Source organism: Trichoplusia ni, chromosome 20 (assembly GCF_003590095.1).
Source record: "Trichoplusia ni isolate ovarian cell line Hi5 chromosome 20, tn1, whole genome shotgun sequence".
NCBI lineage: Eukaryota > Metazoa > Arthropoda > Insecta > Lepidoptera > Noctuidae > Trichoplusia > Trichoplusia ni.
Window position 1 is genome coordinate 256,891 of NC_039497.1, and position 24,179 is coordinate 281,069.

General features: G+C 36.0%; 1 protein-coding gene across 2 annotated transcripts in view; it reads right to left on the reverse strand.

The window, feature by feature from the left end:
• Positions 1-24,179, reverse strand: part of LOC113503807 (mediator of RNA polymerase II transcription subunit 15-like) — a 33,389-nt gene that overhangs the window by 2,315 nt on the left and 6,895 nt on the right. For both annotated transcript variants that reach the window (XM_026885906.1, XM_026885905.1), the window contains 2 exons: positions 1,371-1,496; positions 37-549 (listed from right to left, as the gene is read on the reverse strand). In XM_026885906.1, the coding sequence (XP_026741707.1) occupies positions 37-549; positions 1,371-1,496 (639 nt within the window). The remainder of the gene's footprint in view (positions 1-36; positions 550-1,370; positions 1,497-24,179) is intronic.

Sequence of the window (24,179 nt, forward strand, 5' to 3'; positions counted from 1 at the left end):
TACATAATGATTAAACATTTAATAAAAGCTACACACCTTTTTGGGCTGGGGTAATTCAGCCTGCAGTTTTGGTCTCTCAGTAGCTTCGGGCTTCAATTCTTCGCGACTTTCATCACTGGCCAGTGCCTTATCCGCCATATCAACGTAATCATATCCCGAGTCGTATGGGACTAACTGTATGAGTCCTTGTGGCTGTGCGTACTGCGATGGTATGGCAGGGCCGGCAAATCTGTTGGGTCCGATGTCGTCATACGCTGGGTACGGTTGTGGGGCTGGTTGCTGCTGGTACGGGTTCTGTGAGTTAATCTGCTGCAGTCTATGCATGACATGGGAGAATGGGCGGGGGTAAGTTTCGAAACGGAATCGTGGTTGTTTCACGGCGTATACTGGTACGTTAACTTGGTACCGCAGTTGTTCAGCCTCTCTTGGTGGAAGTACCGCCGGTTTCTGTTCCTGTGCGTGCTTGCGCGGTTTGTATGACTTAGGATGTGGGTATGCTAATTGAGAAGCGGCTGGTGAAGGTATCTCGAATGTTGTTGGTGATGAGAGCTGTAGAAGAAAATAAAGTAATTAAATTGAGTTCCTGAAGACGTCTTAGTAGTAGTGGCCTCGCGTTAAGAGACAAAAAAAGTCATACGAACTGTTAAAGTTACTACGTCATGTTTGGGAATATTCTTTACGTTCTTAGAAAAGAGCAATATATAGCCAAGTATAAAAAATTTCAATATCAGTAATGGTATTCTCTTCGAAGACAATAAGTAATGTTGACTGATTATAATAATGTAGTTTTGGCACCGACATCATTCGAGTTCCAATCGGTTTGGCACAGTCTAGCAATGTATGGTGTTTATGAGTAATAACAAGCTTATTGACTACTGACGCCAAATGTGATGTATGTTCGTATTCCGCAGAATATATTATAGGCTGTGGTAATTTACGGAGGCCGTTAAATTAATTTCGACGATAAATCTGGCGTATTCCCTTAATTTGTTAGACTTTATGTCTTCGGTGATTTTGTTTCGAATTGTGATTGTTTTTCGTATTTTCCTTCTTGTAATTGATGATATTGACTTTTTTGGTCGTCTGTCAATTGTTTAGTGAACATTAAGGATTCTAATGGAGTATTGTGTCGGAGAATAAGACTTTGTTCAATAGTGATTTAAGATGGCAATGAGTATACTACTGATTTTAGAGTATTGTTGCTCTTAGCTCGCAGGTCGTTCAATTAGTACGTTACTAAAACACTATCTATGAATACTTGTTTCCATAACAGCTTTTTGGGTCTTTACAATACTTGTTTCTAAACTTTTATCTCCAAATGTCGCATAATTTTGAAAGGAATAAATATTTTCTTTAGAATTGCAACTTACCCTTGCTTGATACACCGAAACCGGAGCATAGAGGTGGTTGGCGACGGCCACCTCGAAGGGGGGACCCTGCCCCGTCAGCACGTCCGATATCTTGGCGATTTGGGGCAGCCGAGCTCCAAAAATTTGCTGAGGAAAATAAAACTTTATATCAAACATAGAAAGTCGAAATTAACGCAGCTGAAAAAAAAAACATTTTTGGATGTTCATTGGAATCAATAATGACTATGTGAGATAAATCTACTCGTAGATGTCTGACGACTGAGTAATTTTCGAATATAAACTGGTGACAAGATTGATGAAACTGTTTGTAGTTTAGAATAATTCAGAATGTAAAATAATGTATAATTTCACCAAATCAAATGTAAATGTTAAATGGAACTCTTTTCATGATTGCGGTTTCGGGTATCAGACAGTGAAAATAATACCCATTCTGCAATAGCAACAATTCTGTGTCAGAACAGTTGAATTGTCTTCTTCCTAAATTTTCCCAGAAAATTAAGGCTCAGGGAAAATCAGCGCTTAGTTAAGTACCTAGGTAGTTCGTTAATCCACTTTAAACGCTGATTGTGGTCTATCAAGTCATAATGACGGAGGTACAGAATCAGCATTCCCGTGGATTTTTAGTGAACGTTGGATGGTTGTAAATGAATTTTCTCGTAACGAATTGTTGATTTAATTTAATGGAGAGAAGTTTTACTTCATGGTGAAATGTCTAAGGGATGCTATGACACTTGTTGATGTTGCAGTTCCAATTTATTGGTTTGAGGTATTTGATTGTATGCTGAGTAGAAAGCTCAACTTTTACGCTTTCATTGGCAATTTTCAGTTCGATTCAACACGTCTTCCTCGTAAAGAAAAACCAGAATATTTTTCGTAAATTCTCATAAATCAATCACGCAAAAACGCGTTGGAGGGCAATAATACGGCATTTCCCATAACGCTGATACGGTAAAAGGTGTAGCAAATATAATAAAGAACGTTTAATATGAGCCGCCGACGTATCGCAGCCGACGCAAAGTACACATTACGTCGTGCCCACCCTCTGCCTAAGAGACAGTCACTTCTACGCAATTGGCACACAAATCACGAAGCAACAAAGTAGATGCCGTATTCATAGTCATAATTGTGATTTTACTTTCAGTCATACATTATTATACTCGTTATATAACTAAATTATTAAGATTGCTACTGATAAATGATGGCAATTTCGGTAAGTTATCTTTAGCCTATTATTTATATTTGTGACTGTGTTTAAGCATCAGTAAATTGAAGAGTCTTTATTACCTCTTTAATTTAGCATGACATTCGAATTATGTTGTAGAACATTTTTCTGCCGATGCTTCTGCACTATAGATAGGTCCCCAAACGAACAGCGTCGGCAGAAAGATTTCCCGGCGGAAAATAAAAAGGACGCCGTACTTAATACACGGCAGATGTAAAAGCCTCTGTCCATTACATTCCACTTGATAAGAACGCCACGTAAATTTCATTCATTAAACCTTACTTAAGACATCGGTTCTGAACATATTTTAGGGTCATTTTTGCGACGAAAAAGTTTTTTTTTTTTCAAGATTTTGTAGAATTAAATTATTGGAGACTTTCGAGATAGGCTTGCTGCTGTTCAAGAAAGTTTATTTACTGTTTTTTAGATGTAAAAGGTGGTATTTTAAAATGAACATTAGGTGCGATGAAAACATTTTTATTTTCGTGTCTTTCTCAAATATTTAGAAAGATCCATTTGTAACATCACCGAGTAAACAATTTCATGTGCCTTTTCTGTGTAATGTTAGTAAAAAAGACAGCTTCAATGAAAAAGAAAAATCGTCAGCAGTTCACACAATAGATGTATAAAAACAAATTAGATAAAGAAAAAGAAAATTTCAGCTCAAATAAATTAGATTTCATTAAAGAAAATTTGCAAGGAAACCAGGACGAAGGCTTAACAATTCCTAATTCCGTGTGAACATGAGATTCAAAAACCATTTTCCTACAACTGATAGTCTAAACAAAGCTGGTAAAAGTACTCTGGAACAGATTCTAACGTTACTCATATTATTTCGGCCCAGTAAATATCTGTCGCCGACGACACATTCTCTCAGTCCCGAGGCGAGCGCCACAGGAATATCGCCAGAAAATCCACTCCAAACATTTTATAGGCAATCTGAACAAATACTTAACAACTTGATGTTATTATTATCATTGGTACTCCTTGACTTCCTTCTGCAAGGTATAAACTCAAGTGTCCTGCCCTAGTTTTATCTAAGACCCACTCGAATCCTTCTTTACTAAATCATCATACTCTTTGGGTCACAACTTTATTACAGCCATTAAATTGTTAACTTCAACGTGGCTCAGCTCAGAAGAAGGTAGCACTATGGGTCAGACTCCCTTGGCTTGATGGGTTTGCATGAACGTATCATGAACATATATTCCTCCCTTACACAACGTAAGGTTAATTTAACTTGCTGACTTACAACATCGACCACATTCCAAAAAGACCTACTTTTCTTCTGTCAACCTTCTGCTCACCCCCTTGACGTGCAAATATGATGACACTAATCGTCTTATCTTCCCGGCGGGCCTCCCCCCGCGTCCGCTGGTTCAGACACTTGGCGCTAATAAGATTAGTCACATAACCTTCCACACGCCTCTGACTAAACAAAAATTTGCCGTTGCCTCTTGTTTCAGACGTAATAAGGTTTTGAGGTCTTTTGCCCAGGTGTGTTCTGTTTCATCGAAACTTTTGCCTCGACTTTGGTCAGGTAAAATATTGGGTAGCCAATGTATACATCATCACGTTCGGGGAATAAAAATGATTGGATCTTTTCTTGAAGTGTTGTTTTACTACCTTTTTTCTAAAGTAGTTATTTTGATAAGGTTTTTCAGGTTGCTATCCATCAGGATGAGGTCACGTCGTAGGGTAAGCCCATCTACATGTATCCTCTCTTTAGGGAAACGATTGAATTTAAATACTTGAGCTGTTAAAAACTTAAAAGCGCGAGTACTGGATTGTAATATACGAGGACATTTATTATGATACCTTGCAATAACGTCTTGGATAGTGTCCAGCACTTCTGGCCATAAAGTTTTCACGATTTATGTGTTTTTAGATGACCCAGACCGTTTTGTACAGTCAGAATCAATTTGGAAAACTTCATTTCTAGGTAAACGATTTGCATTTTAAGTGACATTTAATTTATTTGCTGTTCAGTAATATGATATATTTTTGTAGATTCCATATAATCTGGTTTTCTTTTTACGGTTTTCTTTTGAAGAAATAACGCAGCAATGTGTCAAAAAATCATTTATAATACATGGCTTTTAAGATTGTTTTTAAATTAATTTAGTGAATTTAATACAAGATAGTAACAAGGACTCCAGTTTCGATTTAAAACTACTGTAAACCATTTATTCACATCACAGTAAGCTTCTAGGGTCCCAACATTCGAGCCACTAACAAGATTAGTCGTACCGTACCAATAACAGTTTCGTCAATGTCACCACAATTTACAGACCCGTACAGGAGCCTGAATGGCAATACCGAGAATGTTAAGCCTTAGACCCTATGACCATTAATAGACTATCGTCATGCATAATTCTCGGGGCATTAATGACCCCTTACTGTGTTAATGCTCGAGTTCCATACAACGGTAGAGGGTTGAATGGGCAGGGTTAATTTGTATAGTAGTTCTAGTCGCTTTAGAATTACAGGTGGAATAGTTCCGAAACTGGAAGTTTGTTTTAATGACATAGGTTAGAGGATGCATGAAAAGATTTTTGGACGAAATGTTGTGAGGTCATATAGGTTAATGGTTATTGCCAAAAATAAATTACGCTTTCATTTACGGAGAACGAAGTAATTCAAATCTAGAAACCAAAACATGAGTACGACGTTTTAATATAAAAAAATGAGCGATAAATAAATTAAGTCGGATAGATCTTCAATATTTGTAAAAAGACAGTCTCATTTAGAAACTTTGATAATATTGATATACATAGATAATACGCCCCTTGTCTCCCCTTATGCGCAGGGGTTAAACGTGCGTGTGTTCCAAATTTATTATTAATCGGAGCGAAGCAAGTGTCTTTGATAGTTGTTTTGATGGCTCGTGTAACTTGCGGGAGTCGACGTAAAGCAACAAGTTCCCAAGTTCCTGAACGGCGGCGTGGGAGTCATACGCTGTCATTGTGTACTGCGACATATAAAGACAATAGGGAAATATATAGTGTGATGAAGGAACGAAATTTATAATATTTGTCGCGGTTATGAACTAGGTTGTGCAGAAAAGGAATCGTTGACTGTTTTATATCAGTATGGCATTGATGCTCAAATACGTTTCGAAATAATTTTACTGTTTTTTATATAATACGGATATTACTTACACGCAGATGTTCCGATCACTTTGCTGGTTATAGATCTTTTTTGTAAAAGAATGGTTTGTAGGTTCTCTTTGGGGACACCTTCATATAATAATCACTTTAAGAAAAATTTCGGCCTTTATCTCATGTCCTGATGTTAAAACCAAAGGCAACCACGGCTCGCGATCGACGGTACTTCAAACCGGTGTTTGGTGAACTTTAACTTATAAATGTTATGTTCTAACATTAACATTACACAGCTTTACATAAATACTAGAGTATACAACAGGACAGATATTACTTTTTTCATAATATTAAGGAAACTTCACGGGACCATGATTTGTCGGCGTCCAGTTCGCTAACTTTTGTACAATCATTCTGACTCGCTTTTAAATTGTGCGTACAGCGCAAATACATCGCAGAAGGCGAACTAAACGCAACACTCAAAAATGATTGTTGGCCTTGGGTTTTAGGGTCTTTGTTCAGGTTTGGGATTTTCTTCCTCGGGAAATAATAAAGTTTTTAGGTAAGATTTTAATGGGAAAGTTAAAGATATGCACAAAAATTAATTCCATAAAATTAATTTCATATTCTTATCCCGATTAATAATTTACACTTGTACCCAGGGTTTCGTCGCCTTAGTAGGCCATTTTCGTAATCAGCATAACAGCGTGAGTATATCAGTGGACCTTCTCAGCGTTGCTGTTTGCTGCCAACACCTAGTATAAGGGGCTTCACTGAAGAAATAACTTTATACTTGTTTGTTTTTATTAATATAAGGCGCGAATGAATGTTTATAAGAATAGACGGAGCAAATTGAGGTTTCTTTTATGAATGTTTTAGTGATCCGATACTTTGTGTAAGGAAAAAATTGTGAGAAACATTTAAGAAAATTGTCCTGAATATTTTATGTAGGGTATTCTGGGCGCCTTTAATATTAAATGTCTCGAAATAAACTAAGTGGCGTATTGATAAAAACAGGCAGTTTTGTAAGTAACGTACATACAACAACATATTGCCAACATCGCGTATTTTTTGTTGAAAATCAGTTCTGTAAAATATAATCTGTTTTGTATTTAACCTTTTTTTTGAGAACTATGAACGAGGTTCAAGCTCTAAGAGGCCAGGATCAAATGTTACTTATTCTAAGACACCACTGACAAACGTTTAAGAGAGAAGTTCGCAGTGATCAGTGCCGTCACTCGGTGGCTAACAGTGAAACATCTATCATCATGCCCCCTCATGCATATAAATCTATACATAGAACCACAAGACCACCTCGATATTATTGTGGAAACGACAGTTTTAAATATCATGCTCTTAAAACAACATTCACAAACATGAATAACACAAAACACTGTTAGGCCGTAATCGACCCAAACACAGCCAAAAAGAAATGATTTAATTAATCAATAGATTTCTCACCTATAAACATATCAGCTACGGTCACAAACTACGTCTAGTTTGCTTTAGTAGGTTGTGTACACTGTCGATATACTAAAGACACGTTTGGTATTTTCCGGTGTTCCCCGGAAATCGGAGCTTTGTCCAAGAATTGGTAAGTTTCCGGGGTTTTATGAAACGGGAGTAAAAACTATCGTTGCTACTTCTATTTGTAGAGGTCTATAAACTTTCACCGTTTTTGTTTCAGAGCTTTAGGATAACATTCTTAAAAGAATGGTACCATACCATAAAAATATGTATATTACGCAAGGATTAACCTTGCATGATATATTTCTAGATCTTTACTTGCACGGTTAGCTAACTTATTTTCCGAGTCTGTGTGCATGTGGCTTGAATGTTTGCAAAACCCTCCACGACAAATCTAAAAATTTAAGTGCGTTTTTCTTCAATACTATTTTTATCAAACATGAATTATAGAGAACGATATTATTTATCTTAATACGACAATCCATTAAGCAGTAATATTTTCTGGACTCGCATTTTCCCATAGAGAGTAAACGTAAGCTACCGTACCTGATATTGCAAATTATGACTGCTGGCAACAAGTAACCAGAAGTACTATTTTTCTAGTCCCACTATGAGTAGTATGTAATAACTGGCAACACTACCCACCCTACAAGCGAAATCGAGCGTGAAGCCGACGATAATTACGGGAAACGTGTACCTGTGGCAACACTGTCACGTGTCAATGGGCTAACTAAATTTAATTACCGGTGTTGCAATGCTCGCATATGACATGCCTAGGACAGAGTTACGTAGTGTTAGACGGGGTCAGTTTAATGTGAAATGAAATAAAATCATATTCTGCAAATACAACATATTATTATCCCTTTCCATGTTTTTTTCTAGAACGCTGCTGTCGACATTTCGTATCGTATCTGACTAACCTCAGATGAAATGCCGAAAGAAACTCAGTAGTCAAACTCAGTGGTCTCTTTTAAATCCCTACTAATATAATAAATGTGAAAGTAACTCTGTCTGTCTATCTGTTACGCTTTCACGTCTAAACCATTGAACTGATTTTAATGAAATTTGGTACAGAGATAGAGTTGACCTTGAGAAAGAACATAGGATAGTTTTTATCCCGGACTTTTGAACCGACATCGACGCGGGCGAAGCCGCGGGCGAAAAGCTAGGTTTTAGATAATTTTAACATGTGTCTATTAGCTATTCAATTTAAAATCTATTTTTAAGACGGTAAGAAAAGGTATAATACTAAATTTCTGAATAGTGTGCTTAAGCATAGTTTGCGTGTTCATAGCATGAGACACAATAATACAACAAAATAAGTACCATGTTAAGAGTAAGTTTCATGTAAAGTTCAACTTATTTGAAAAATGAAATACTGGAACAAAGATGAAACATGTTTTTTGGGAACCGCCTCCAATAACTCTCTTTTATTAGAATTAACGACATCAATGTTGGCGAAACTCGAAGTCTCGTAAAGTCTTAAAAATATCAGGAAATTAGGGAAAAAATATAAAAATAAAACCTCAAACTTGTTTAATATAGTGTTTGTTTTACAAAAGTTTTCGTTTGACGGCCTAAGTTCGTGAGTCACAATAAAAGGCGGGGTTTTATAGGGCAAGCTGATCTGTTTTTGTTAATGTTGGTTTGGCGAGGGGAGGGGGCAGTAGAGGACATTTTGGGTGCTGTTGCAAAGTTTTCTTGTGTATTCAGGGAAAGAAGGGCAAATGAATTTCATGGAATTTACCAAGTTTAAATTTTCTTCGATTTGAGTTAGTTTTTTTTTAAGTGACAGATAAAACAGGAAGCCTATAAACAGCAGAGGGTGATTCCAAGGAGACGTGATAATGAAACGTGAGAATATTTAACAATTTCATTAAAAGAAACCTCGAGAAAAAAAAATAGAAAAGTCGGGAATTATGTGAATGTCTTCGAAACAAAACGAGCTCGTCTATCGACATTACCGAACATTTCGCGAAATGTACAAAAAGTGCGTCGAGTTCCCGCGTTTATATGCAAAACGTGGTCTATTGGCGAAAACTACCGAATTGTCCCGAACAGAGCCGAATCCAAGCTCGTAAGTCTACAACGAGGCGCTAAATCGGCTTCCGCTGCACACAATATTATAAGAAGGTCAACATTGTTTTGTCTTTTGTTTAGTGTTTTATTTTTGAGTTTTCATGAGACCAGAGATAATTATTTGCAAATAACTTAAAAAAAAAGATTTACACTAAATCTAACTAATTACTTTTCCTTCTACATCTTCGATGCAAAAAGTATTATTTGTTAACAATCAATATAATTTTTGAAAAAAAAATATATCGAGCATCAAAACAAAACTAGTTTCTTTTACGACTGATTTAGCAAAATATATTAGAAGACGTAGTCGACTAGTACTTGTGCATCACTCGCGCAGTGGTTTTCCAGCTCAGCCGTAAAGCTCGGTACAATTTACCGATGCACGCGGACTCTAGTAGACAAAGTTCGAATAATTTATTAAATTCGCTGCACTCCACCACAGTGTGAAGTTGGCGCGATAAATAAACCGATTTTAAAAGTGAATGTACCTATTTAAAACAGAAAGTACGTAATTTATTGTTTTAGTTCGGCCAACAATTAATTGAGATATTTATTAGTTTCAGTTCATGTATCGTTTACGGGTTTTAAATTGTTCTACAAGTTTTGTTCGCCAACTTTTTGATCTCCCAACTACAATTTAGTTTCGGATTTTATGAACTGTGTTTGAAAACTATTGCAATTTATATTCGTTTGAAGTTCTATTTTTGGTTAGTTTTAAGCAAGAATCATTTTTTCACAATTTGCTTTGGATGCTGTGAAACATTAGACCAATCCTTTAAACCTCATTAAATCTTAGGAGAAACAAAGAGAAAAATGCTTAGCCAATTAAATGCAATACCACTGATTACAGATCTCTTTACAAGAGGTCCGCACTTGTCTTACTGCCATACACTACACTTTGCCGAGGGCCGCCCAATAGTGGCGCACCACTCCGGCCGCGCGCCGCCTGCCGGCTATAACGTCGCGGGCTATCGTGGCTCTCCTAGCCGATAATGCGGCGGCTTACCCGCTACTGCGGCTAAGCTTTAAGTGAGAGTAAGAAGGTGTAAAGATTTGGGGCACGTCTCACTTCACTTTATACCTTTGTACTTGGAAGTAATTTTTGGGTTCTCTAGTTTAGTAGTATTGCTTTTTAAATGTTACTTTATATTAGGGTTTGGGGTGGTGTACGTGAAGGTATCTGAAACGTTAAATAAAATGCGTGTTATACTAATGCGTGATAGTGTATCTATATTCCTGCATACATTGAGCCTACTGGAGCGTACATGCGAAAATGGGGGACTTACAACAAATGGTGCATGCTTTGAATTTGAGGATTTCAACTGTTCTTTGTGACTGAGATGCTCAGATTTTGCCCAAACTGTACATTCATCTCATTTCTCCTTAACTATATTTAATAAAAAAATGTATGTATGGTGTAGGTTTTTATGTTATAGAGAACACAAAGTGAACATGGTTCTATCTTTAGCAATAAATACACGTCCAGACAAATGCAATTACTTCAGTGCAACAAATTAGTTTATTCGATTGTTTGTAGAAGACGAAATGCATTCTAGTGAGATGGTGGTCCAAGTTATAAGGTTCAGTTTCAGGCTCATACATAATTCTGTGTCAGTGACTGCCTTTTCAAACTTCACAACAATCACAACCACATTTAATTGGGTTTTGTTTTATTTTAAACACACTACCTATAAATGTTGTTTTTCTTTGCTTTTTTTAAAACGACTCTCGGGTTAAAGAATTTAATAGTTGTGTCGCTATAGGTTTCACGATTTTTGTCACGCACCCTGACTGAGAGGAATTATTCCTGGATCACACAAATGCTTGTCCTACGCAGAGATCGAAACCACGCGCACAGTAGGTTTGTCATCGTTATTTGTAAATCTTTACCACTAGGCCATCCATGCAGTTTGTAATTATCTAACAGAATGACAATGATTAAAGCACAATTGCGAAGAACATTTATTTATTTAAGGATCTCCAAAATAATTTACATTTGTTTTTTTACTTCCCATATTTTATGATAATAGCCTCAATTTAATAAATTTCGTAGTTATTGAATACGTAATACAATTAAAGTTCCGCCATTGCCAATATTGGCGTACAGTCAATAATGAATCGAGTCGTTCCAGTGTTTTGCTCTCTTGCATACAAATGTGTTAAATTGTGTTTTAGATAAATATAATGTTAATTGTATGCATTGAATGTTATTAGCAATAATTATATTAGATATTGTGTTTTGTGTATCAATGGTTCGATTTACATAAAAATATATTATCACGAAATTATTGACTTTTAATGTTTTTGCTAGGCATGGTAAAAACAAAATGCAGCCCAGGGGAATGTAGAATGAGTAGTGAGCTGTCTAGATTCAAAAACTGAAATTATGTTAGGTTCTATAAGTTGAGCAAAAGACACAATTTTTTTTCGTGAGGGAAATCATTAAATATCTTCGCCCGCTTTAGGTTGAGCGAAAGGGAGTGTCAGACTTTTTCTGACTAAAATCCACCCTTTTGACTTAGTTTGCCCTTTTTGACAACCCCAACAACAGTGTGACAACCCTTTAGGAGAATCTCGCAAGCGCTATAGATTATCTGCATTTTAAATTAATAGTAAGTAATTTCATTTCTCTATCACCACACGTTCCAAAAACAAGTGCGCATAAAACTCGCAAGACCTCACAACTCATTAAAACGAAATTAAAAATATAAATCACGTCCATTGCGTAGTCTGCGCCGCTGGAATTATGATCCCACTGTACAATACATCATTGTTACCGCGCATCCTGTCCTAATTTCACGATTAAATTTAATATTGCACGGTACCGGGAGCTTATGAAGTTTGACTATTAAGATAAGTTTTAGAATCACATCTGGTGTCACAGAAGGATAGGAGTGTACCGACAGATAGTATATGTAGGTATATGCTCTGCAAAAATACTTAAGGCGAATACCCGAAATTCTTGTCTTTTATGTTGTTTTTGTACTTCAATATTTATATATTAAGACTAGGTCTTGCCCGCGAGCCCATTGGCTACAAATCGAGAATGGGATTCCCATAGGAACATAAAATCGGTATTAAAACTATCCTGAGTCAATCAAGGGTTATAAAATATTTGTATGCCGAGTTTTGTCTAACCCGTTCAGCAGTTTTTGCTTGAAAGAAGAACAAATATCCTAACATCTATACATACAACAAACTCAAGCGTTTATTACTTTTAAGTAGGATTCGTTTGAAATATTTGTAAAGGGTGCCGATCCCGTCGATGCCTCGGCATCTTAAACACTGCCCTTTAAGTATTTTCTCTAAGTCCTGCTCCTAACTAAAACGAGGTTTTATCGATTGTCAATTGTTTCGGCAACAATACCGTTCGAAAAACTATTCGATTGCACAATCATTGGAATAATCCAACGTAATGTTTTGTCTTTAACAACTGTGTCGAATCTAAGTAAATATATCTCATTGCAATCTTCACTTAGATTGCAGTGAATTGTTCGAGATGCCGGCTATTGTACCCAAGGTCTTAATACGATTACTTACTTTCTTATACTTATTGCTCATCGGATCATTATCTTCATGTGTTTTCGGAATTATTTCCGCTTCGAATCGGTATAGAGTTATACTCTTTATTTATCTCAAAATTATTAAAAACTAAATGCAATGTATATGTATGTTTGTTACCTATTAGTGTTTAAAGGCCTATACCAATTATAATGAAATGGGCGAATCCAACAGTCGAGATTAAAAACACCGCAAAAGATATTATTTTTTTGCCACTTTGGCCTTTGGGTTCCATACATCTATGTACATATAAATGTATTCAAGAGGTGCAGGTTCAATTAAATGTGACTTTTTAAAGTTATTTGTACTTCAAAAAAAATCTAAGCCAGTTTACTGATAAATAATGAAAACAATGATCTGAGGAACGTTTCCTTTCGAAACACTTCTTGTATTTCCTCCACTAAAGTTAACGCTTCGCACAAGATCGCCGGTAACGAATCAATAGTTCGATTTGCAACAAAAACTCAGTAATGTCTGTAGGTATATAGTAGGCGGCCCTTTCCGGACGACATCTGTGCTCTACCTAGAAACTCTTAAAATAGGACTGTGGCCGTTGTGAAAGCGAGATCACGATAGCACATTTTAGACTGCTATCTCCCTTTAATAATGAAACAGTTTTACTTTTAAAGCTTGTGGTACGGGTGTGATTCAGTGGCTATCGTCACTTGTTTCCACGGTTAGTTCTAAGGAAGTGTTTTTGTGTGTTTACTTCTGAACTTCGAACGATACAATGTACGTTGATGAATTAAGGAGTGTATCTTAGTGTTCTGGTTAAACATCTAGTTTTTGCGCTCATTTCAAATATTTTTTATGATACTTGTTCTAAATACGACACACACTGTCTGGTTTTAGGGTTAGGTGAAATAATATTTTTTTTAAGCATCAAAAACGTTCAAGTAAAAAAACTAATCAGCCCCGACCGATGTCCTTTTTACGTTCATGAAAATAATCAACAAAATCGGTTCATCCAGTCCTAAGTTCTGAGGGAATAAACAAAAACAATCATTTTTTAGAAAAATTGAGACCCTCCTTTTTAAGGTGGGTTGAAAAATATTGTATTTTTGTACAAAACTCTTGTCTGCACTTTAATTTATTTTTCATATTTAAGCACACTTTTGATCATATTTATGCGGCTATACTAGTTACTTGAATTTCATTTGATCCCTAGTTCACTTTCACTGAGTAAAGTTACAAAGCAAGTTAAAGTTGTACGAGATAACGTCCAGATATAGATGTTAATAAGTTGGGAGTCGATGCTGATTTATTAGGCAGCTGCCGAAATGTAAATGTACTTACAGAGCTGATAGTGGAATACCCTTACGTAGTATTCCATGTAACTTAGCAAATTATACAGACTCTACATACCTAGACTAAATACTGAAAACAGTAAACGATGACATGAATGACACAGTAACGACGCCGACAGTTCCGTAAAATAGGTTAAAGGTAAAAATATATTAACTAGCACGGTTCATGATAAACAACCTGGTGATAGACGCACGGACAGACAGCTGAAATAAAATAAAAATGGAGGGAAAGCAAAAACTGTAGGCAAAGACGAACTTGATATCAGATCCTGAAGATTACCAATGAATGGAATATCTATATGAATATCTGACTATGTTTGTGTACAAACAGTCGTAGTGTTATCTATATTTTTAGATCTAAGGTGTCATCCAAACTTAAGTGGAGAAATAATAGATGAATAGTTTCTATAATTCTTGGTCTTTGCCCAAACCTTGAAATTCAACAAAGTACCACAAAAAACACAAGAAGTCTTTTTGAAAATTCTGGCTGTTCGTTTTCGCTCGGTTTTGGGCGATAAAGTAAATTGCCCTTCACCGATCCGCGGCTATCTCCCGACATCTTTGTTCTGTGATCTACGAGCGGGGGAGCGCCTATTCTGGAAGACAACACCCTGTACATCGACGAAGGCTTTACATCTTTAAATGTTCTTCGTAAGTACATTACTGCTGAATTTTAAGTTTAGTCACTTTGGGACTGAATGGAAAATTATTATTAAAATTTTGCTTAATTTATGTGTAGCTGGTAACAATATACCTACATACAGTAAGAAATTATTTTTATTTAATTTATGAAACATTTTTTTTGTGGTAAGGTTTTTCATTTGAAGCAGGTATTTTGAACAATATTCTGATTCTTTGATGTTTTTTAAACATTAATATTGTACTAACTAAAAACAGTAATTAATAAATGTTCATAATGCACTACGCAGTCTCTAGTTAAAATACCCTTCAGAGTACAGCCTATGAAAACTTAGTCCCAGTGCGGCTTGAAGTAAAACCTAAGCATCCCTTATCTAAGTGGACCTCGCGGCGAGTTGATCGTTTGTAACAAGAGTTTTACATTCCAATAAGTCGGAGCTCGGAGATGGACTCGCGGACAGGCGCCGAGATAACCTCACCGGCATAAAAAAGACCCGGCTATGTTTTACGGCTTTAGAAATACAGGGAAACTAGTTCAGGACGTGGCTGGTTTTCTGATGTAGTAAAGAAGTATGTTATCAGGAGACGCTGTGTCAAAAGTTCAAGAGTAAGAGAAATCACAGTAGTAATTTTGCCTTTTTCTGGTTCATATTAAGTACAGTGTCATGTTTTGTTTGCAGTCGCATTAGTTACAAAGCGTAAGCTAGTAAACTTAGCTTACGCTTTGTAACTAATGCGACATTTATTTTTCATTAAAATGTCCTGCCATGATATAAAACTACTTTCCAAATATACGATGTTCCGGTATATGCAGGTATAACCTTTCGCTTGGCTAGCGGTCCCAGAATTTCAGCCTTATTTTAGCCCCGTCCAGCGTCAGAGGGCGGTTCCCAGTAATCTGTGTGTTTCCACTGATTTAAGTAGCGGAGTGGGAGCTCCATTTGCACTGATAACATCCCCGATAACGTTTTTAGAATAATCTATCTAAAAGTATTTTTTGAAGCGAATGTAATGATTTAGGGCAAGTCTGCGCGGCCAACTTGACAGCTGTCATTAATGAATATAATTTTCTGCTCACATTTATACGTACCAACATGTTCATAAAATAAAAGAATTCATAGGTAGGTACTACAAAAAAGTTATTCAATAAATATTTTATTTCATTTCTTTTAACACGCATGAAATGTTATATTAAAAGGTCTCGTGATTTACAACACAACATAAATCAAAGAAATGAAATTATTTATTTTGTGAGAACAATATTTGGATCATATTCACACGTCAAGGCATTTCAAATCTGGCTTGAGTTAGTATATTGTATTATTAATTTAAGCTGACATTTTGCGTCTGTTTTTTTTTCATTTATTCTTAGAAAGCTTTGCCCTACTCACTTTTCTAAATTTCTAAGCACATATAATAGCATAAGCACATACAAAAATACTTTAAACAAAACTTCATTAGAAATGACTCCAGCAAACACACAGTGAGATCCCTCAATTACTATTCTCTTGGTACCACAACCATAAATAGATATGCAATTTCACGTAGCAAGCTCTTCATTGCCACTTCAGCATCCATTCAGAGACAATTACTAGAGCAGAGACGACATTGTAATGCAAAGTTCATTATCTAGTCGTTGGCATGGACATCGCATTCAAACGATATTAAGACGCCCTGTCTCGGAGCTCGGACAATCGACCTTTGGATAAGGTTGCCAGGATTTGGATGCAGAATTCCCCGGGAAATTATTTTTGAGGGGAGTCAACCGATTATAATTCATACGAGCCAAGCGGTTTGGCTTCTGATATGTATGTATATGTTCAAATATAGAATAATAGATTTAAACAATCTAAATCCCACGTTTTTAAATGTCACTCCATTCAAATTGTATCAAAATCGGTGCAGCCGTTTTCATGGTGGTAAATTGCATTGTCATCGGGTTTGAAGCTACACTGATTAAAGTGCTTCAAAATTGAGTTGGAAAATCCAACCGGAACGACATACAAACAAGAAATTGAATGTATAAAAATGTGGGAAAAAGCATTACAGTAATTGTTAGATTGAGATTCTGTTGCACTAAACAACAATCAGTGAACATTGGCAAATTATTATTAAAAATGCGTTAACTATCGTGTTGTTACTGAACACATTATTCTTCTCGAAATTTCGGAATCCATCGTTTCAAATACCTCTTATTTTTATTTAATTTCCCTTAATTTAGGGTTTAGTCAGAACCTGGTCACAGGTATTTAGGAATCCATTCGTTTGCTCTCAGGCGGTATGCGAGGATCGCATTCTTGACTCCAGACAGGGCGTGACGACTGAACTAAACACCACGCAGTATATTCTATACTTGTGTACATGTTTGAGATGATTTAGAAAAACGTACTGTTAGAAATCTATGATGTAAGAACTAGTTAATAAGAGTCCCAGTTCTGGGTTAAAGCCTCTTCCTATATGGAGAAGGATCAAGCAAGCATCACGATCACTTGCAGTTGATTTCAGATTCCTTAAAGAAGGTTTTCTTAATCGTTTGTCAATTGTAAAAAAAATCAACCAATTGGAAATTTCTGATAGTAACTATCGTGAGAATTATTCATTATTTAAGGATGTAACGCCGCGTCTGCTCATGATTAAGGACTCCGGTTGGGTCCGAAACTAGTCGGGCTATCTCGATAAATACGCGTGAGTAAACCGTTACATCATTTAACAATTGGAAATTATTTGATGGAAATAGACGACGAAAGTAATAGAACAATGTCCACAAAGAGAAGAGTCGCCCTTTCGGAGAGTCTCTAGATTAAATGTTATTAAATTACTTTATGAATATTTATGTAACTGCTGATGAATTAGAAGCCAAGCAATTTGAGCTTTGTTATTTATCGTTTTTGATTAACTCCTATTATTGTCATTATTCTCTCTAAGGAAATAAATCTATGCCCAAACAACTGTAGTCTTTTTTTTACCCCTGACGCATAAACGACGGTTTGAAATATATGTGACTGGCAGTGAATTTGTAGCTCTGTAATAAATGAACCGATTTTGATTTGCGTGTTTTTTTGAGCTGATATTATAGATAATATAATTTTACGATCAAACCTGTTCAATATTCTATATCTAAAAATTAATATACCGAGAGTAAGTTCCGTTGGCAGTTGTTGATGTTTGAGTTGCAATACATCGGGGTAACAGAGCAACTAGCTCGAGAGTACTATTGACATGTGTCGCAACTACTGTGCGGGCTGTGTGAAGACGAAAAAATAACACATTGTAATGGATTTGTGGGAGATTTGGATACAATGATACTAGCTAGTATGTACTATGACGAAAATGTACGTTAAATAAATACTAGGTGATATTGTTACACGCAAGGTGATAATGCAATTGACTTGGTAACGACTTATGAACAAGGTTATGCTGCTGTTTTTAAATAAGGAATGATTTTAGATTCAAATTTGTTTGATGCTGTGAGAAAAAATAAATAGATTTGCGAAATTCTACAAATGATGTGAGATTTTAGTTAAACTGTGAGATGAATATTGTCTCTTATCGCTCTGTGATAATTATGATATCTGTACATACGAGCCGTAATTAAGAATTAGTAGAAATCAAATTTGAAAATATTCCCGTCGACTTTACAAAAATACAACAAAACTCAGACTAAACCTATTTTGATCTTCCAGAAAAGTATAAATAATTAAACAAAACATCTTGTAAGTCAAAAAGGAACTTAAAAATAATTATAATGGAAGTGTCTGAATTCCGGCGGGTAAAGGGTCGTGGCGTTAATTTGCGAGGCTTAGCGAGGGCGGACGCCATGACGAATTCACATAAATAATTCGGGAGGGTCGCGACATGGTCACCGACCACACTTTATATAACCACCACGAAATAAAACAACCATAATTGTAAAAGTATTGCAAATTAAATAAATTTCTACACACAGCCGACATTTTGAATCATCTACTAATCGTGTCAGTTTGACCACAAAATTACAGAGTAGTTTTGAAAATTATTTGCAAATAACTAAATATCATGTTTGAATGATCTGCTTTCGTGCCGCAATGATGCAAATATAATTGTGCATTCGGTTATAATAGTTAAAATATGTAATCTACGAACTAAATAATGATAACACGATTGCAGACTAAACTGACTATCATTTTTAAGTATTATTAAAGAGTAATTCATTTCAATACTCCTTAGAACCAACGTAACATATTTCGTCGTCGTAAAATACAAATTTTGTGGTCATATAACATGACCCTGATAATGTCATCATTACTATATTAACGGCACCTTTTTCATCTCATTATCTAACATCACCTACACAGTACTAGCTATGTATGTATGTATTACTTCACTCCCCGGCCGGCACGATGGCACTCCGATCAGAGAGATAAAGAACGCAGCACCCGAAGCATAGGAACTCCAACATACGGCCGGAATTTTTGAACAGAAAATAAAACTCCAACGTTTTTCGTTTCCGATTTTTATGTCCGCACGTTTCGATCCGACCGTGATCGGTCTAACCTAGACTAGAGACTAGCATTTACATTCAGCCCAACCGACCAATAAGGCTGAATGTGATTTCTGATCTAGAACTGAATGTGTCTGGAAGATTAACCCGAAGAAGATTAAAGGTTTGTTAACATATATGTATGTAAGATATGTTTGAACTAGAAATGTCCTCGAATCGCTAAAAGATTTACGAGACACCTACAAATAATATAGACTATTAAACGGAACGATAACTTTATCTAATAGCCATAAACTGTGCAAGTATATTGATGGACCACAAAAACATATGTTACATAAGTATTAATAATTCAATACTTGTAGCTTGCCCTCCAGGGGTCATAAAAACGCCAAACTTGTGAGAACCCGCGATATATTCACCCGAATATATGGACGTCGTGCCACAACTTACAACTTAGGATTATGTGGTCTGGATCAATTATTGTGATTGAACGTTTACGAGTTCAACTAATTTATCTGGTTAATTAGACATAATTAATTGATGAAACGTACTCTCAGATGTTGCTGAAGAAATGATAGGATTGAACATCTGTAGGTTCTGTTATTAGATACTAAATCTCTATATCGCGCGATATTGGTCTATGACAGATGGTTTTTTGCTGGATATTGGCAACTTCTCAAGAAGTTTCTGTAAAACACTTAATCCTACTTACTTATTAGGTATCTATTGCAATAACAAAATGTATTTTCAGACTTGAAAATGTCCTTCCTAAGTTTCCTGTATGTGGTAGAAATTGAGCAACTAACTAGAGATTATGTAGATCGCTTCCTGTATCTAAAGAGCTTAACGTTTCAACATGATACTCGTACTACTCTGCACTTGCGATCATCCTCATGATTTGATAAGTATTGATTGTTCAACAACTGTTTCGTCTGCAAAGCTTTTATGTTTGATCTATAGAAGTCGAATGCTATTTCTCAGGATTTGTGTGGTTGCAGTATAATTTTCCAAAAAAATACTAAACAAAATAATTGTGTGGTCAAAATGTGGTCGCAATAAATCTTCCGTCTTTCTCCGCCCTTCGAGTATTTACTCAGGGCCCGAGCCCGGGTTATAAGCCGTTAATTCGAGCACAATTAATTATAAACCATCACGTTCCGCGCCATTTTAAAACTAATTCATAACGCTCAGTGTCAATGTCGATGTTCTATTGTTTCCGAGAATTCTGCTCGTCCCCAAGGATTCGGAAGTTTTAAACCTTATTGCGAAGTTGTTCAGCGGACTTGAAGTTGGGCACTTTGGTTACAGTTTACTATCTCATTCAGTGATAGAATGTATTGATTGACTGTCTTATTTACAAATCTAAGTGGTTACAAAGTGGTGCAACTGAAGCTATATTATGGTTAAGCAAACTTAAGTGAAATAAAGATTTATGTAGGATTCTACGTCCGGTAGACGGTAAAAATACCAGAATCAAATATCGGATGTAGATGTAACACTACTCGACCCAGGCTTTTTCTCATAAAGGTTTTTTTTTACTTATGTTTACTTGTAGAAATTTTCTTTAAGTACATTTTACGATAATTATTCATGTTAATCGTCAACACGCTATAATAGAAACCTTAATAGCGCAAAAACTTATATCATCAAAACTTTCTCTAACAAAAATGAGATAACACACGGAATGCGTGACCACGCGAAGGTTAATTATAAATATTAATTAAAGGCCTACTACAAGATACTAATGTCTCGCCTGACCTCGTAAATCAGGATGAGGCGGTGAAAGAGCAAGACGCAAGAACACAAAATGTAGAGCGCCATCTCTCTCACACTTTCAACAGTCCTAGTTTTTGAGATGGTAGTACAGATAGACCTACTGGTCAGTGATCTAATATTAGTGGCACATGTGTACCGTATCTAACCGGTTGTTACGTATCATTGGGGCATGCGTGTTGCGTAACGCGGATCAACTCTCACTGCGCCGGCGCATGGTAAGGAGACCACTTTAAATAGGGTTAGTTTGGTATACAAGTATAATGTTATGTTATACCTTTGAATAATTAATTTCGATGACTGTGTATATACTTGACGTGAATGAATAATTGAATACGGTACTTTGAATTTTTCTATTTTCTGAAACAGGGAAAGAATGTGTGTTTAGTAAAACAAAGCAGAAAAAAAATAATCAAACTCTAGCATTTTAATAAAGCAAATAGTAATATGCTGTACGTTATCAAACAAGGGATGGAATGATAAGGGATGATGCAGCCAATCCCGCTGAGCGCGACGTGTCGCGGGTTCGATCCGGCGTTGCATTATGCAAGCATTTGTCTGATCCACGATTGCCTGTCTTGACTCTGGATATCTTTGTGCATATAACTTGATGTTTACTGACTTTTTGTGACTAACTTATTCTACGAAAAAAAATAAATTATTATCTTAAAACTACAGATACATTTACTTCCTAATGCCATATATTGTAAGTTCGTCTGACCGTACAAAGTAATTGAATAACATCACTTAAAACACGATACACAAGAAACTGTTAACACAGCAACGTAAAGAATATTAACAAAGGATTTCATGAGCCTGAATAATGCAGGTGTTAGTGTATAAACTGTTGTGCTCAGCATTTTTCATAATTATTAAAAAGCTGCGCAAACCTTTGTGGTGTGGTGTGCGCGGACCGGGTAACACACACTTGTAATTTAAGGAAAATCTGCAATGTTACGAGCTGTTTCTTTCTGCTTAATTTACATGAATAAAACCCGTTGAGTTGCAAGTCGGACTCGAGACACTAAGGGGACTGTACAGGCAAAAAAAAATGCAGCTTGCAATTGTCAACAATTATATTTATGGCCGTAATTGCTGTATGTATTCATAATATGTTGCTAAAGAGGTAACGGAAATACAATATCTGCGAAAATTTCTGGCTATCACTGTTCAAAATATATAGTATGAGGACAGACGGATAGACAGCAGAGCCTTAGTAATAATGGATTTGTTTCCTCTTAGGGTACGGAACCCCAGAAGGCACATTAATTACGTGTTTATCTTCATTGATGTTTCTGTTAATAATTATTGAAAATATCGAATATACCTTTCCTTGACACGTTTGTACCTGAAACTAAGTGGTGACTTATCAAACTAATGAATAAAAAGAAAAACAGCCGTATAACAGTATGAAAAACTAAATAATGTTTGTAAATGCTTCGTTATTCATAAAGGTCGATATGAATAAAGATATTTAAAACAAATGAAAGTTCCACATCCCGGTCGCTGTTTGTTCTACGGCGAGCTGCCAGAAGTGCGATAATTTCGGCGGCGGTTGGTATTTTAAAGCGCGGAGTATTTTCCTACGTAACGTCCCGTTTGCGTTGCTTTTTTACTCGCATCCTTTAATTTTTGTCCAAAAATATGTTGCTATTCCTCTCTACGTAATCCGTTTTGCGGATAATATTATTTTTGGAAAGTTTACCTGAATATTTTTTAAAAGGGCTTAACAATTTCTGTATGTAAAAAAATAATAAAGCCAGTCGATTTGACCAAAAATACATGCCTATACTAAAAATAGTCGGCCTACGTAGAATCACAATTATAATTTAATAACCAATAAATCGACACTTACTATTGAATTTCGTAAAAGACTCAATAGATTCAAAATTAATTGAATAGTCGCAAATCTTTCTTAGCAAGCATCATAACCTTTAAAAGGCACACACGGCTGTACTATTAGAAGACATTGCGCCAAGCACCAAATCACACTTATCTTTTATTTCCAAACGCAAAGACGTAAAAAGAAGTAGCTAAAGTATTCATCAATCACAGTGACCTTGCGTAACACGAAAAACGTTGGCCAATCACTCATCAGGACCTCGAAATATATACATCTCCCGAAAGACGCTGAACGACGGGAATTCGAGAATAACGGGAATAAGAGAAACTCGTATTATTGAAATTAATAAAACTTGTTTCTTTTAATTAATTTTCTTCGTTCCTTTTTTCGGGAGCCGAGACTCCCTTTGGGATTACTCGAACGGAAAGCAATAAGGATTTTGAAAGTTGCCGAACTGTTAATGAAGTAATTATGTGAAGGACTTTGATGCTCAGTGCTGCGATGGTGAGAATTATGTATTATGGAGGTTCCGCTGTGATCTGGACCATTATTGAGTTCATTATGCTCTTTATGGGACACAGATTTATTGTTATCGAGAAAGCTTTGTCGAATGTCCTTCGCGGTTATTTTTGGTAACGTTTTTGGTACTGAACTTGATTAGTCGTTTATGTATGACTGTATCGGATTTGTTTTTTCGTTCCTTTATCAACTGTGTGAAGTTACTTTCCGTGCATATTTTAAATACCAGTTCTGTGTATGAAAATAAACAACTTTCTCGAATAAGACGTCGTTTTTTCTAAAACAAATATACTTCATACAAATTCTTATCAGTTTGAACAATAATAATAATTCTTTTGAGGATTATTACTTTTGAAAAATCTCCTTTTACTAAAGCTTCACTTTGCCAATTACCGAGGTCAAACAAATCTTGATACGATCCAAATTTGATGGATGACTAATGTTTGTTGCATATTTGTTTTTCTTAATCTGTTTGTACGGGACCCTGAGTATTGCTCTCCGACAAGCACTTGACCAGTGTCTAAAGACAGTTGTTCAATTGCACTCAAGGGATATTGATTGATGTGGCTTGACTGTAATTGGATTCAAAAACTACCACTTGTGAATGTCATGAATCATTGATTAGACAGTAAGACGGTAAGCAAATAATAACGTTCCCTATTATATAGATTGACCTCACACACACGTATAATAAGTTCCGTAGGCGCAAAAACTTAATGTTGTAATATTATCGCAGTGTCAGGCGCCTCGTCGTCATTAGCGCATTGACCTCTTACGTCACAAGTCTAATTACGTAACAGTATAGCAATTGCAATCAA